Raw genomic sequence first — 11,469 nt, 5'->3', positions numbered from 1 at the left:
TCAAAAAAAAAGTTATTTTTCCAACGCTGGTCGGCCGACCAGCGTTGGAGAAAACTGGCTTTTTTTCAAAAACTGCTCCTAATTTTTCCTAATTAATTATTCTGCATTTTCTTTGCAATTGATGACACACCTGTGAAGGGGTACAAGCCTTCTAGACTGATTCTCTGACCTTACAATTCCCCAAGATTCATCTTAAGTGGGGTCGGGGAACCAGACTACAAGAACGCGATTGGTTTTCTCGGTTTTTCCAGTATCTACAAGCCTTAAACGTGAAACAGTCATTTTAACAATATCTGCTATAACATACTTATCCTTCAAATTTATTTATTTCTGAAAATTGCAGCAAAAGCAAATGTTGTACATTTTTAAACTAATGTGAATAAATTGATAAACTTATCGTTCAATTTACTGGTACTTGTTTATGCCTTTTGCAGAAAGTTGATTATTTTTAGAGTTATTTATTAGCACTGTCGACAACTTTTATACTGGTATGCATACTTTGAAATCCATTATAGTATAAGCTATTAAACAAAGAAATGCGTGGGTTTGTACTAAAAAATTGAAAGAGTAATAAATAACTCTTAAAATGATGATTTTTTTTTCCAAAATGCATTTATACAAGTGCTGAAAAATTTGAATTGTAATTTTTGAATACACTTTTATATTTGCAGGTAACATTATAAATTTCTCTCTAAATTATTACTACCGGTTAAGAGCATTTGGCTGCATTTTGCTGTTGTGTTTTTTTTTTTTAAAAATCCAATTACGCTTAAATACTGCCGCAAATTGTTGGCAAATTGCGCCACATCCTGTGCGCCCACCATCTCCCCCCCCCCCCCTTGGACTTTCCAGCAAATTAATAAATTCGTCACCCTGTGCCCAAATGAGTGAAGCCAATTATCGGAGACAAACGGACGATTAGCTCTGTCACGGTCTCCGACGTTCCCCCCCCCCCCCCCCACGGAGACTGGTGATTGCAGATGATCTCTTCCCCCCCCCCCCTTCCCAACCAACCTGCCCACATACATGGTGATTCACTCACAACAGCGTCAGTGCTACGCACACACTCTTAAATGCAACTGGAGCACCAGTCATTCGCGATTCAGCCAGTCGGAACTGGAACTAAATGAAGCATTGTGGTGTCTGTTTTTCAGGTCCAGGTGATTGCCGTTGTGTGACTTCATCTTCCGCTTTGTCCGTCTTCAAACGGAGCTCTTGAACGCATCGTTAGACTTCAGCGAACTGTGTTCCCCCACAGAAAGTGATCGGTAATCCTTCTTTTTATCTTCCTCTAACATAAATAAATGTACAAATTGTGGCATTGGAAACAGATTGATCGCGACATTGTCAGTCATTGTGCTGTTTTATTTGTACCCTACATTTTTGTGTAGAAGAGGTAAATTATAGGGAATTTGTTAGTCTTTTTTAGTGTTTGATCTCTTGGTTGGTGGTATTCATTTTTGTCTTTTGTACTTTTCCCTGAGATAATTTTCCTTGGCACAGGTGCATGTTTAAATTTTTTGGACAAAGAGAAAAAAAATCATCATAAATTAGTCCAATTGTCGGAAATAAATTGTATACGATGTGTACACTATATGACCAAAGATTTTGGGGCATTCCCAACAAACGTGCATGCTGTTCCCATTCATCAGTTCTGGAGAATTGAAATTAGCTTTTTATTATTTTTTTTTCTCATGAAAGTGACAAAAACCATTCCAATGCCAGCTTTTTTCCTCTTGTGTTGCAGGGCCAACAAATCACGACGTCACTAGTGTGGGGAAGTCCAAGTGTGGGGAAGTGTGTTTAGTTAATTCCTCGGGCTCGAGCGAGAATCCAAGATGGCGGTCCACTGGGGCGGGGTCATCGCCATTGTCGTCTTCTACCTGTTGATCCTCGGGGTGGGGCTGTGGGCGGCCCGGAAGAGCAAAGGCTCAAAGGATCCTGAGGACGTGATGCTGGCGGGAAGAAACATCGGTCTATTTGTCGGCATCTTTACCATGACAGGTAAGATTTTTTTTTTCTAAGTTGATTTTTTTTCCCTTCACTGCAGTGTATACACAGTGTCACCTGTCCAATTTGAATAGGGGTGTGACATGTAAAAAATAGCCGACACGTCACTCCGCGCTAGAAGGTAGCCAGACTTTTTTTTTTTTTCCCCCAGTGATTATTTTGCCAGCAATAAATAAAAAGAGAAAGGGAATGAACACCACTAATGAAGTTGGTGCTCAAAAAAAGCAAACGAGACTGGACACAGTCGACAATAGGTTGCACTATTCATTCCAGCATACACGTTTATGTTACAGATACACAATTTTACCGATATTTTGCAAGTTTGTTTTGCTTCAAGTTCAGTCAGACACTACACATGTTTATGCTATAGTGTAATTTGCCGAACAAAACTAGAAGCCATTTTGTGTTGGTGCCACACAAAAAAGAACTTAATAATGTATACATAGTGGAAACTTGGCTTTTGCAGTTTGTCTGAAATTTTGATCTATTAGGCGCAATATCCCAAATGCAACCTACGAAGGACCTTCCCGCTATAAACATGAGATGGCGTTGGTTAGCGCAAACAAGATCGTAAATTCAACACTGGCATTATGAGCAGCGAAGGTGGGTAATAGAACGGATAAATCCCGAGCCTCCGCTCCTCAACGCATGGCGGGGGGAAGCAAACACGTATCGCAATCCATTAGCCGTATTACATCTCGTTCCAAGTGCTTGGCAAGCCTGTGTGTTTTTTTGTCAGATATGTGAAGAGGATACGCCTGTGTCATTTGTGTCTTGAAAATCTTATTTCCACACTGTTTATCAGTGTGTGGTTCTCGACCGGTTTATATTGATGACAAGGTGAAGGCGGTGTAGAGTTTCGGACTTTTCTTACCGCCCCATAACCTCTTCAATGCTGGTTTTACTTTTTATTATGGAACACAGGCCACTACTAAATACTGGCAGATACTCAATGTTTTATTTTTTGGTTTTTCCAATACTAGCCTATAGGTTTGTGTTCTGTTCATCCCCCCCCCCTTATATTTTCATTTACAGTGATCAATTTGAATGATGTATGTATTTTTCTTGTGAATATTTCACACCAGTCTTGGTACATTATGTTGTTTAAACCCTATCCTTCCTCAATCCTCCAATTTCAAAGTCATTTGGGAAGTTTTGGAGGATTTTGAAGGATTGAGGCAGAATCGGTCCTTCTGATTTGAAAATCACAGGTGTGTGGAAAAAAGCACACCTGGATTTTTTGAGGCGTGTGATTTTTATAGGCATGTGATTTTCTAGGCGAGTGATTTTTCTAGGTGTGTGATTCCATGGTCCAATCTGGGATATATTTCATAATACATGTATTAATCTTGGTTTACAATAAAGCTATTTTCTCTTCACTGACGTACTTTATTTTTCACAAATTATGAAGTAAAATTATGCTGTAAATGTATGCCGAGGTGTGCGGTACTGAGGGATTCAGGCGTGCGATTATTCGCACTTCTCGGGAAGCTTTTAGGCGTGTGATGGCGTGGGGGTGCGATCGCACGCCTCAAAACAGAAGGACTGCTGAATGCAACATACAATTTTGGAGGATTGTGGACTAGACTATAGCATTGAGGGCAGTTGGACATGTATGTGTTCAGTAGGCCTATCGGTTGATTTTGGAGGATTGAGGATGATTGGTGTTTGAAGAAGAGGATTTTGGAGGATTGAGGATGAATGCATTTTGAGAGGCATAGCTGTTGAAGGATTTTGAAGGATTGAGGCAGTTGGTATCCTTCATTTGAACACAAGTGCACAATTTTGGAGGATTTTGGATGGTTCCTAGCAAAAAGGGCCCAGGGGGTTAGGGTTAATAAACAAAGGTTAAAGTTTAAGTTTCAAAGGAAATGCTAAATATTATCACATCCATATTTTGTAATGTCACAACTAGGGCTGTACTTACGGTATAATAGTCTACTTCAAAATCGGAAGGAAGACATGTGATGACAACATTTCTAGGAAAAGTGAGTGCAAACAAGAACGAAAATAATATCATTTTTCCAACGTCATTAAATATGACAGTTTTTTGGCAACAATCTGAATAATAAATGTTTGAAAGAGGAGTAACTAAGGAAAAAAATTGGACAGCGGGCGTGGAAATACTTCACAGGCATAAATACTGTTTGACGTTTTATAATGTGGGCGATTTGGCACATACTCGTCATCGCGAGCTGTCGTTCCTGTGCAAGTTGCCGACCAATCAAGACAGGCCTAAGCCTTCCCCGACAAATGGTTTGTGGTGATTGATCAATCCTGCCGAGGGAGTTGTTCCGCTCATGTTTCTAGCGCCTTGGCCTTTCCGAGTACTTCCCCCCCCCCCCCCAATTTCCTCCCAAGGTGGTGTAAGTTATTCGGACAGTTTCTGAAGAGACCCCCCCCCCCCCCTTCTCCCTTTGCCTCATCAGTTGCTTCCGTCTTCTAATCTCCCGTTTCCGGACGCTGACCGCCGTGGCGCTGACTTGCAGCGCCACCGGCTCGCCGGCGTGCTGCGTCGTCACTCGCCGTTGACCACCTGTCGTGTTGAGGCAAAACTTGAAAGGAAAGTCACTCTAATCGGCCGATAATCTAAGCCGACGTCTATTGATCAAACGGCGACACAACGCGCAGGCTTTGCTCGCACTACTTGCTGCGCTGCACTTTGTGAGGAGGTTGTAGATGTTTGTGCAGACGTAAAATGACTTAAAGTTGCATTCCTCATGATAATTCGAGTTTCAAGCCCCAAAAAAATTTGTTTTTTTCACTTGGTATTTTCCTGGCAATTTTAATAGTTATTCTCTTTGGAATGAGACATTGAACGCATAATATCAGTACAGTTACATACATGTACATGTAGTTATTGATTAATTCCGTGCAAAGTTTGAATAATTGGCTGCCAGACAGTAACTGGGCTCTGCCAGGGTGAGCTCATTTATGCACAAAATAAAAACCCTTTTTTCAAACGCCCCAAAACAGAATAAAGTATGTTTTTTTTAACTGAAACAAAAATTTCAAATTGAAAAGTCACTAGGAGAAAAGAATGAAATCATTTTTTTAATAGCATACGGTAATGCAGCTTCAACCTTAGAACTGGTTTCCACATCTATTACCGAAAATAATATTGAACAGGACGAACTCCCAAACAGATGTATTTGGTTTTATCCAAATTTATGTATTGACCACCGACAGACAAATCTATTTCATCTACATAATGCTTTGAAGTTAAACTTATTATAAAGTACCAAAACAATTTAAATGCACAGAAAACATCTGTCCGGATGAACATCTGTCTTTGACAAGTGAACATCTGTCCTTGGCAGTTGTACATATTGTTTTCCTGCTTGAGAAAGATTCTCTGTCTTCTTTTGTTTGATAAATGTGACCTGTCACCACGAAATGAGCTTGAAGTCGGAAATTGCCATTTCGCAGTACGGTGGGGCAAAGCCAAAATTTGAAGGGGTGGTCAGTTTGTTTTTGGTTTTAGGTGAACCTCAATCTCTAAGTCCTGTGCTACCTTTTTCCAAGTTGTTTTTGTTCTGTCAAATATCTTTGAAACCTATTTCATCCGATTTTTACGACTTCACTGTGCATGCACTATATAGCACAAGTTGCAAGATTTTTGAATGCCATTTTCTCAAGAATCTGTTTTACAACTTCAAGTAAGTTTGGTGGTCTGTACAGGGTGAGTAAAAAAAAACCGAAACCCAAATGTCAGGACTATTGTTTTAGTGAAGTTCTTCATGTAGCTCTATCTAGGATAAAGCCCAATTCATAAGCTTTTTTATAGTACAAGATCATTCAAATCACTCATGTACTTTTCAAGTTACAGAATTTTAAACACAACCACCGTTTTAAGGTTCTGTCCACGGATCACCAAAAAGGTTCTTTCACCAAAACAAAAAACAATTCACACACATCCCTATGTGATTTGTTTTCGTTTTGCTGAAAGAACACTGAGCTTTGTTGTGATCCGTGGACAGAAACTTAACACAGTGGTTGTGTTTAAAATTCCGTACATGAGTGATTTGAATGATTCTTGTACTACAACAAAGTTTATGAATTGGGCTTTCATATCTTAGATTTTGAAAGTGCTACATGCAGAACTTCACTACACCAATAGTCCCGACATTTGTTTTTTTTTTTTTTTTTACTCACCCTGTATTTCCACTGCCGAAGTCATAAGTACTCTTATACTTTGTATATCATTGGAAAGCTCTTGTTCTGTGGAATCCAGATTTGTAAATATCTCAATTCTTAAAAAGTCTGACTTTAAGCTCATTTTTGTAATGACAGGTCACAAATATAAGTACTGTACAGTATGGCTTAAACAAGACAAGGCAAGACGGGGACCAGCCTAGCGTCTTCCTCTCACTGACTGACTGACTTTCTGAATATCATTTGTGAGCCGGGCAGTGCTATCCTATAGGCTCGCTCAATGACGGCCATCTCTGTAGGAGAACTGCAACTGCGTATTTTACGCAATCAAACACGCATTGCGCAGTGTTGAAAATGTTTCAAACACGCGTGCTTGTTGCTCGAATTGTGTTTGAAATATGACGCAGCCGATGCGTGTTATGCAAGTTGACGCTCAAAATGCCGATGCACGTGGATGGTCTGTAGGAAATGACGTCATTTGAACGAGACCTACATGTATAGCATTAACCCTTAACGCCAATGAACGAGCTAAATCCGGCCCATTAGACCAGATGCTAGAAAAGACTTCCAGCGAATAGCCGTTCTGAATCAGTTGAATACACTTTTTATTTTATTGCTCACTCATTTCAAATCCAAAACTTTATCAATATGTATTTGTCGGAAGTGCATTACAGGTAATTTTATACAAAGCGTTAGTGAGTCCACATATTAGGAATGACAGTGCCGCGTCTCTGTAATTAGCAATTTAATCTTGAATTCGCCGAAGTTAACGTTAAACACATTTGTCATACCCTGTTATCTGCAATGCTGTGAGTCATATAATCCAAAAAACAAAGCATCCTCAAATTAGCGCAATTTACAATCCAAATGAAGTGAAACGTTGGGGAAAGAGCCGGCATTGCCTTTCAAATTCCGCGAGGTCGTGTCATGAAGAAAACATGATTCGGAAAAACTTCCGCCCAGCTTGTGAAAACAAAAACAAAAAAGGAAAGGAAATGTCAAATGTATCGTGTGCACTTTCATTCCGCTTACTCATGGGTGCTGATGATGGCGAGACACGTCGTCCAGGCAAGTGTCTCGCCGAAAAATATATGCGAGAGGTTTTTTTTTTTTTTGCCAGTGGCGCTCCATGCATAGCTGATACTAAAGTGGCCGGCGTGGCTAACCACGTTTGACGAAGAGCGAATCCGTTTGGATCAATATTAATTAAATGGATGGGGTAGCGGAAAAGCAAGTACTTCGGAAATCACCCCCCACTTAGGGGCAGGCTGCAAAATAAACATATGCCGGGCCAACTTTCCGCAAAATAATTTTTTGTCAACATGGTTTCTAAAAACAAAAGATGGATTGCCGTCACTGCGGGGCGTGAAATTCCCAAAACAGGAATGTTAATGGATATGCAAAGTTGCTTCTCATGAATGCTTCAAACTCCGAGTGCTGTCAAATCAGGATGTTTAGATTATACAGAGCAATTGCATGGAAATAAAATGATTTCAACAAATTGCCCTCAAACGTTTTGTGTGTCAAAAGGTTGCCCACTCCTACACACTACAAGCAACGTACCGTTACGAAAACAACCCCACAAGTGATGTGTGTAATTTGCGCTGGTAAACAACTTCCGTTTTCCTCACACATTCCTGAAATAAAATGAATTCAACAAATTGCCCTCAAAAGTTTGTATTCAAAAAAATTGCCCAGTCACTACAAACTACATATGTACAAGCCTCCTACCGTTTCGAAAATAACCCACAAGTGATGCATGTAATTTGTGCATTTCTGGTAAACAACTTCTGCTTTTCACAAACGTTAGCCCCGATTTCAAAAAGAAAAAAAAATTATCTAAAAATACCCTACAGTTGATCAGATTGACACTCTATAAACCATCCCCTGGGTAGTAAAACCATCACCCCTTCGTTTTTTTCTCTCTTTCTATTTGGCGTTAATATTATGAGGAGTAAATAACTGCATTTGACGTCATCCCTTGGCAGACCCGGCAAATCTTCCCCGAAATTTGTCCATCGCCAACAGTCTGGAAGAATTTCTTTCCAGCAATTAGGTTTCGGCACCCTTGCAGCTAATGTCCCTGGCTCTCAATCTCCGTTGCGGATTTTGAGGCCTATCGTCGCCTCGCCTTGTCGTCATCTCATTTGAACCATACATGGTTCGTTCTCCTGAACTAGGCTCTGAACTGTTTTAGAAAAATGTGAGTTTGCAGACAGACATAATATGAATCAATTCTAAGAGGATGAAATCAACTAAATGTCTTTAGCATTTCTGGGATAAATTTTAATTCCAAATTAGTCTCTAAAATGTTATTCTCATTTGAACCATACATGGTTCGTTCTCCTGAACTAGGCTCTGAACTGTTTTAGAAGAATGTGAGTTTGCAGACAGACATACTATGAATCAATTCTAAGAGGATGAAATCAACTAAATGTCTTTAGCATTTCTGGGATAAATTTTAATTCCAAATTAGTCTCTAAAATGTTATTCTCATTTGAACCATACATGGTTCGTTCTCCTGAACTAGGCTCTGAACTGTTTTAGAAAAATGTGAGTTTGCAGACAGACATACGGTAATATGAATCAATTCTAAGAGGATGAAATCAACTAAATGTCTATAGCATTTCTGGGATAAATTTTAATTCCAAATTAGTCTCTAAAATGTTATTCTCATTTGAACCATACATGGTTCGTTCTCCTGAACTAGGCTCTGAACTGTTTTAGAAAAATGTGAGTTTGCAGACAGACATAATATGAATCAATTCTAAGAGGATGAAATCAACTAAATGTCTTTAGCATTTCTGGGATAAATTTTAATTCCAAAATAGTCTCTAAAATGTTATTCTCATTTGAACCATACATGGTTCGTTCTCCTGAACTAGGCTCTGAACTGTTTTAGAAAAATGTGAGTTTGCAGACAGACATAATATGAATCAATTCTAAGAGGATGAAATCAACTAAATGTGTATAGCATTTCTGGGATAAATTTTAATTCCGAATTAGTCTCCAAAATGTTATTCTCATTTGAACCATACATGGTTCATTCTCCTGAACTAGGCTCTGAACTGTTTTAGAAAAATTTGAATTTGCAGACAGACATGATATGAATCAATTCTAAGAGGATGAAATCAACTAAATGTCTTAAGCATTTCTGGGACAAATTTTAATTCCAAATTAGTCTCTAAAATGTTAGGCGCCATTACATGTACTTGAATTTTAGTAAACAAAGCATAACAGTGTAAAAATGCCTTCACTTAAAATACTAAAATTACCTTTTGAAAAAGCTGCTTTAAATTGAGTTTAGAAATGTTGGTTGGAGAAAGACGAGTGAAATCAAAAATTGGACTGCTACCATCAGTTTACTGTACTTGTGCTGCATGAACTCGACTTAATTTGGTGTTCTAGCTCTCAGTTCCTTCAATTACTTGAATTTTTAATATGTTTTTTTTTAAAGTTATGAATAGAAACAAATTGGGCATTTGAAGAAAACAATCCCTAAACCCTGCTCAATCCAACAGGGTCCAACTACATGTAGTTTACATCCATTGATCATGTTGGATTGAGCAGTAAAGACCTTGTACACTGTTGGATTCAGTAGGTAACTAAAACAGAACATAGTTCGATTCTGTTGGATTCAGCGGGCAACTGAAAGCATTCATAGTCGGATTTTGTTGGGTGATGGTAAATAGCGCCACGCTGGACTCTGTTGAATTCAGCAGGTAACCAATAATATGGACAGTTGGATTGTGTTACATTCTTTTGGATTCAGCAGGCAACAGAAGAATAATGCACAGTTGGATTCTGTTGGATTGGGCATGCCAGTCAGTTTATATTTTCAGATACCCAACAACCGGTGGACACTTGTGCTCTTAAGCAAGGCACTTAAGCATTATTGCTTTGTCCTTCGGATGGGACGTAAAGCCCTACATGTAGGTCCCGTTTGTTGTATAATGCACATAAAAGAACCCAGTAAACACTTATCGCTTAAAGAAGAGAAGGGGTTAGCCCCAGTGTTTCTGGCCTCCAGTATAAACTCCCACGTGGAGTATTTAGGAGAAGAGCCAACCAAGAACCAATTTGGCATGTTGGAATGAGTTGGATTGAGCAGGAAACTCATATGAGTAACCGTAGGACTCTGTTGGATTTAGCAGAGTAGTCCTGGGGAACTATTGGGGGGTTATGTAAGTCATGCAATAACAGTATTTCAAGCTTTCTTAAATTTACAGATTTAAATATTCTTGTATTTATCTTAAATTTTCAGCAAAAATGTCAGAGCCCACCTACGCCCCCGTCTAAAAAAAAACCAAATCAAGCACAACATGAACATCAAAATATTTATCAATAACATGAATATGCAAAGCCTTTTTTTATTGATGGGGGTGGGGGTTTTGCAGTGTGGTGACGTGCACTGCTCTAATGCCATTTTGTTAATGGATCCAATTGCTGGCCCTAAACCCAACTCGCACTCCGGCGCTGCAAAGAAAAAAAAATTGATCAGGGTTTGAGTCTATTTTGCCGAGCATCGTTGATATGAAGTCATGTGAAGAGAGGTAGAGAGGAAAAAAAAATCAATTCCGTATCTATTTATAGAGTCTGCAGTTCCACCACACGCTGGTCATCAGATATTTTTTTTTTACGACCCACAAGTGATGCCGGCTAAGACAATTGGGGTTGCTCCTATTTCTTCTTTTTCTTTTTTGTTTTGTTTATTAATTGTGTCTCCTGCACACGCTGTCCCTATTAATCAAAATGACATGTACTATCGGCATCTTGTCGCTTTGCTTGTCTGTTCGTGTTTGCGATCCCATCCGATATGAGCGTTTATTGCGGTGTACGTCCTGGAAGTGGCAGCGTAAAGTGCCGCGCCGCTTTTTACAGGTTTTTCATGGATTACTCTGTTTGCTCACGTGCGGACGAAATAAAGTGTGATCAATGACAATGTGTGTTCTTATCACCTACAGTTATAAAATGTGTGGGTTGGCATTTGCTTAAACCTACAGATGTGTGCCCCATTACAGCAGAAGTCTAGGTTTGCGCAGTAAATTCCTCTTATACTAAAACTTTCAGTTTTGCAAATCTTTTCTCCCTCGAGCTTGTGAAATTGCTCCCGTTGATCAGGAATCAGTTCCAGGAATTTTTGAGGGGGGTACATTGGCAAAACATTTTGAAATTTGGACAGGTTTTTTGGACACTTAATTGGCCTCTGATAATCAATAGGGCGGGGGGTCGTACATGTACCATAATTTCAATGGAGGCTGTTCAAATCTGATGATTATTAACACTATAATACAGAATAGTGTA

The 11,469-nt window shown here is 39.3% G+C and overlaps 1 protein-coding gene across 1 annotated transcript in view; it reads left to right on the top strand.

The window, feature by feature from the left end:
* The first annotated feature begins 1,744 nt into the window (after window positions 1–1,744).
* LOC119720785 (high-affinity choline transporter 1-like) overlaps window positions 1,745–11,469 on the top strand; it is a 30,966-nt gene continuing 21,241 nt past the window's right edge. The window contains exon 1 of the mRNA XM_038190628.1: window positions 1,745–2,004. Within this exon, the coding sequence (XP_038046556.1) occupies window positions 1,839–2,004 (166 nt within the window). The 5' untranslated portion in view covers window positions 1,745–1,838. The remainder of the gene's footprint in view (window positions 2,005–11,469) is intronic.

This window comes from Patiria miniata, unplaced genomic scaffold, assembly GCF_015706575.1.
Source record: "Patiria miniata isolate m_02_andy unplaced genomic scaffold, ASM1570657v1 HiC_scaffold_9, whole genome shotgun sequence".
Classification (NCBI taxonomy): domain Eukaryota; kingdom Metazoa; phylum Echinodermata; class Asteroidea; order Valvatida; family Asterinidae; genus Patiria; species Patiria miniata.
This window is presented reverse-complemented; position numbering and strand designations above follow the sequence as displayed.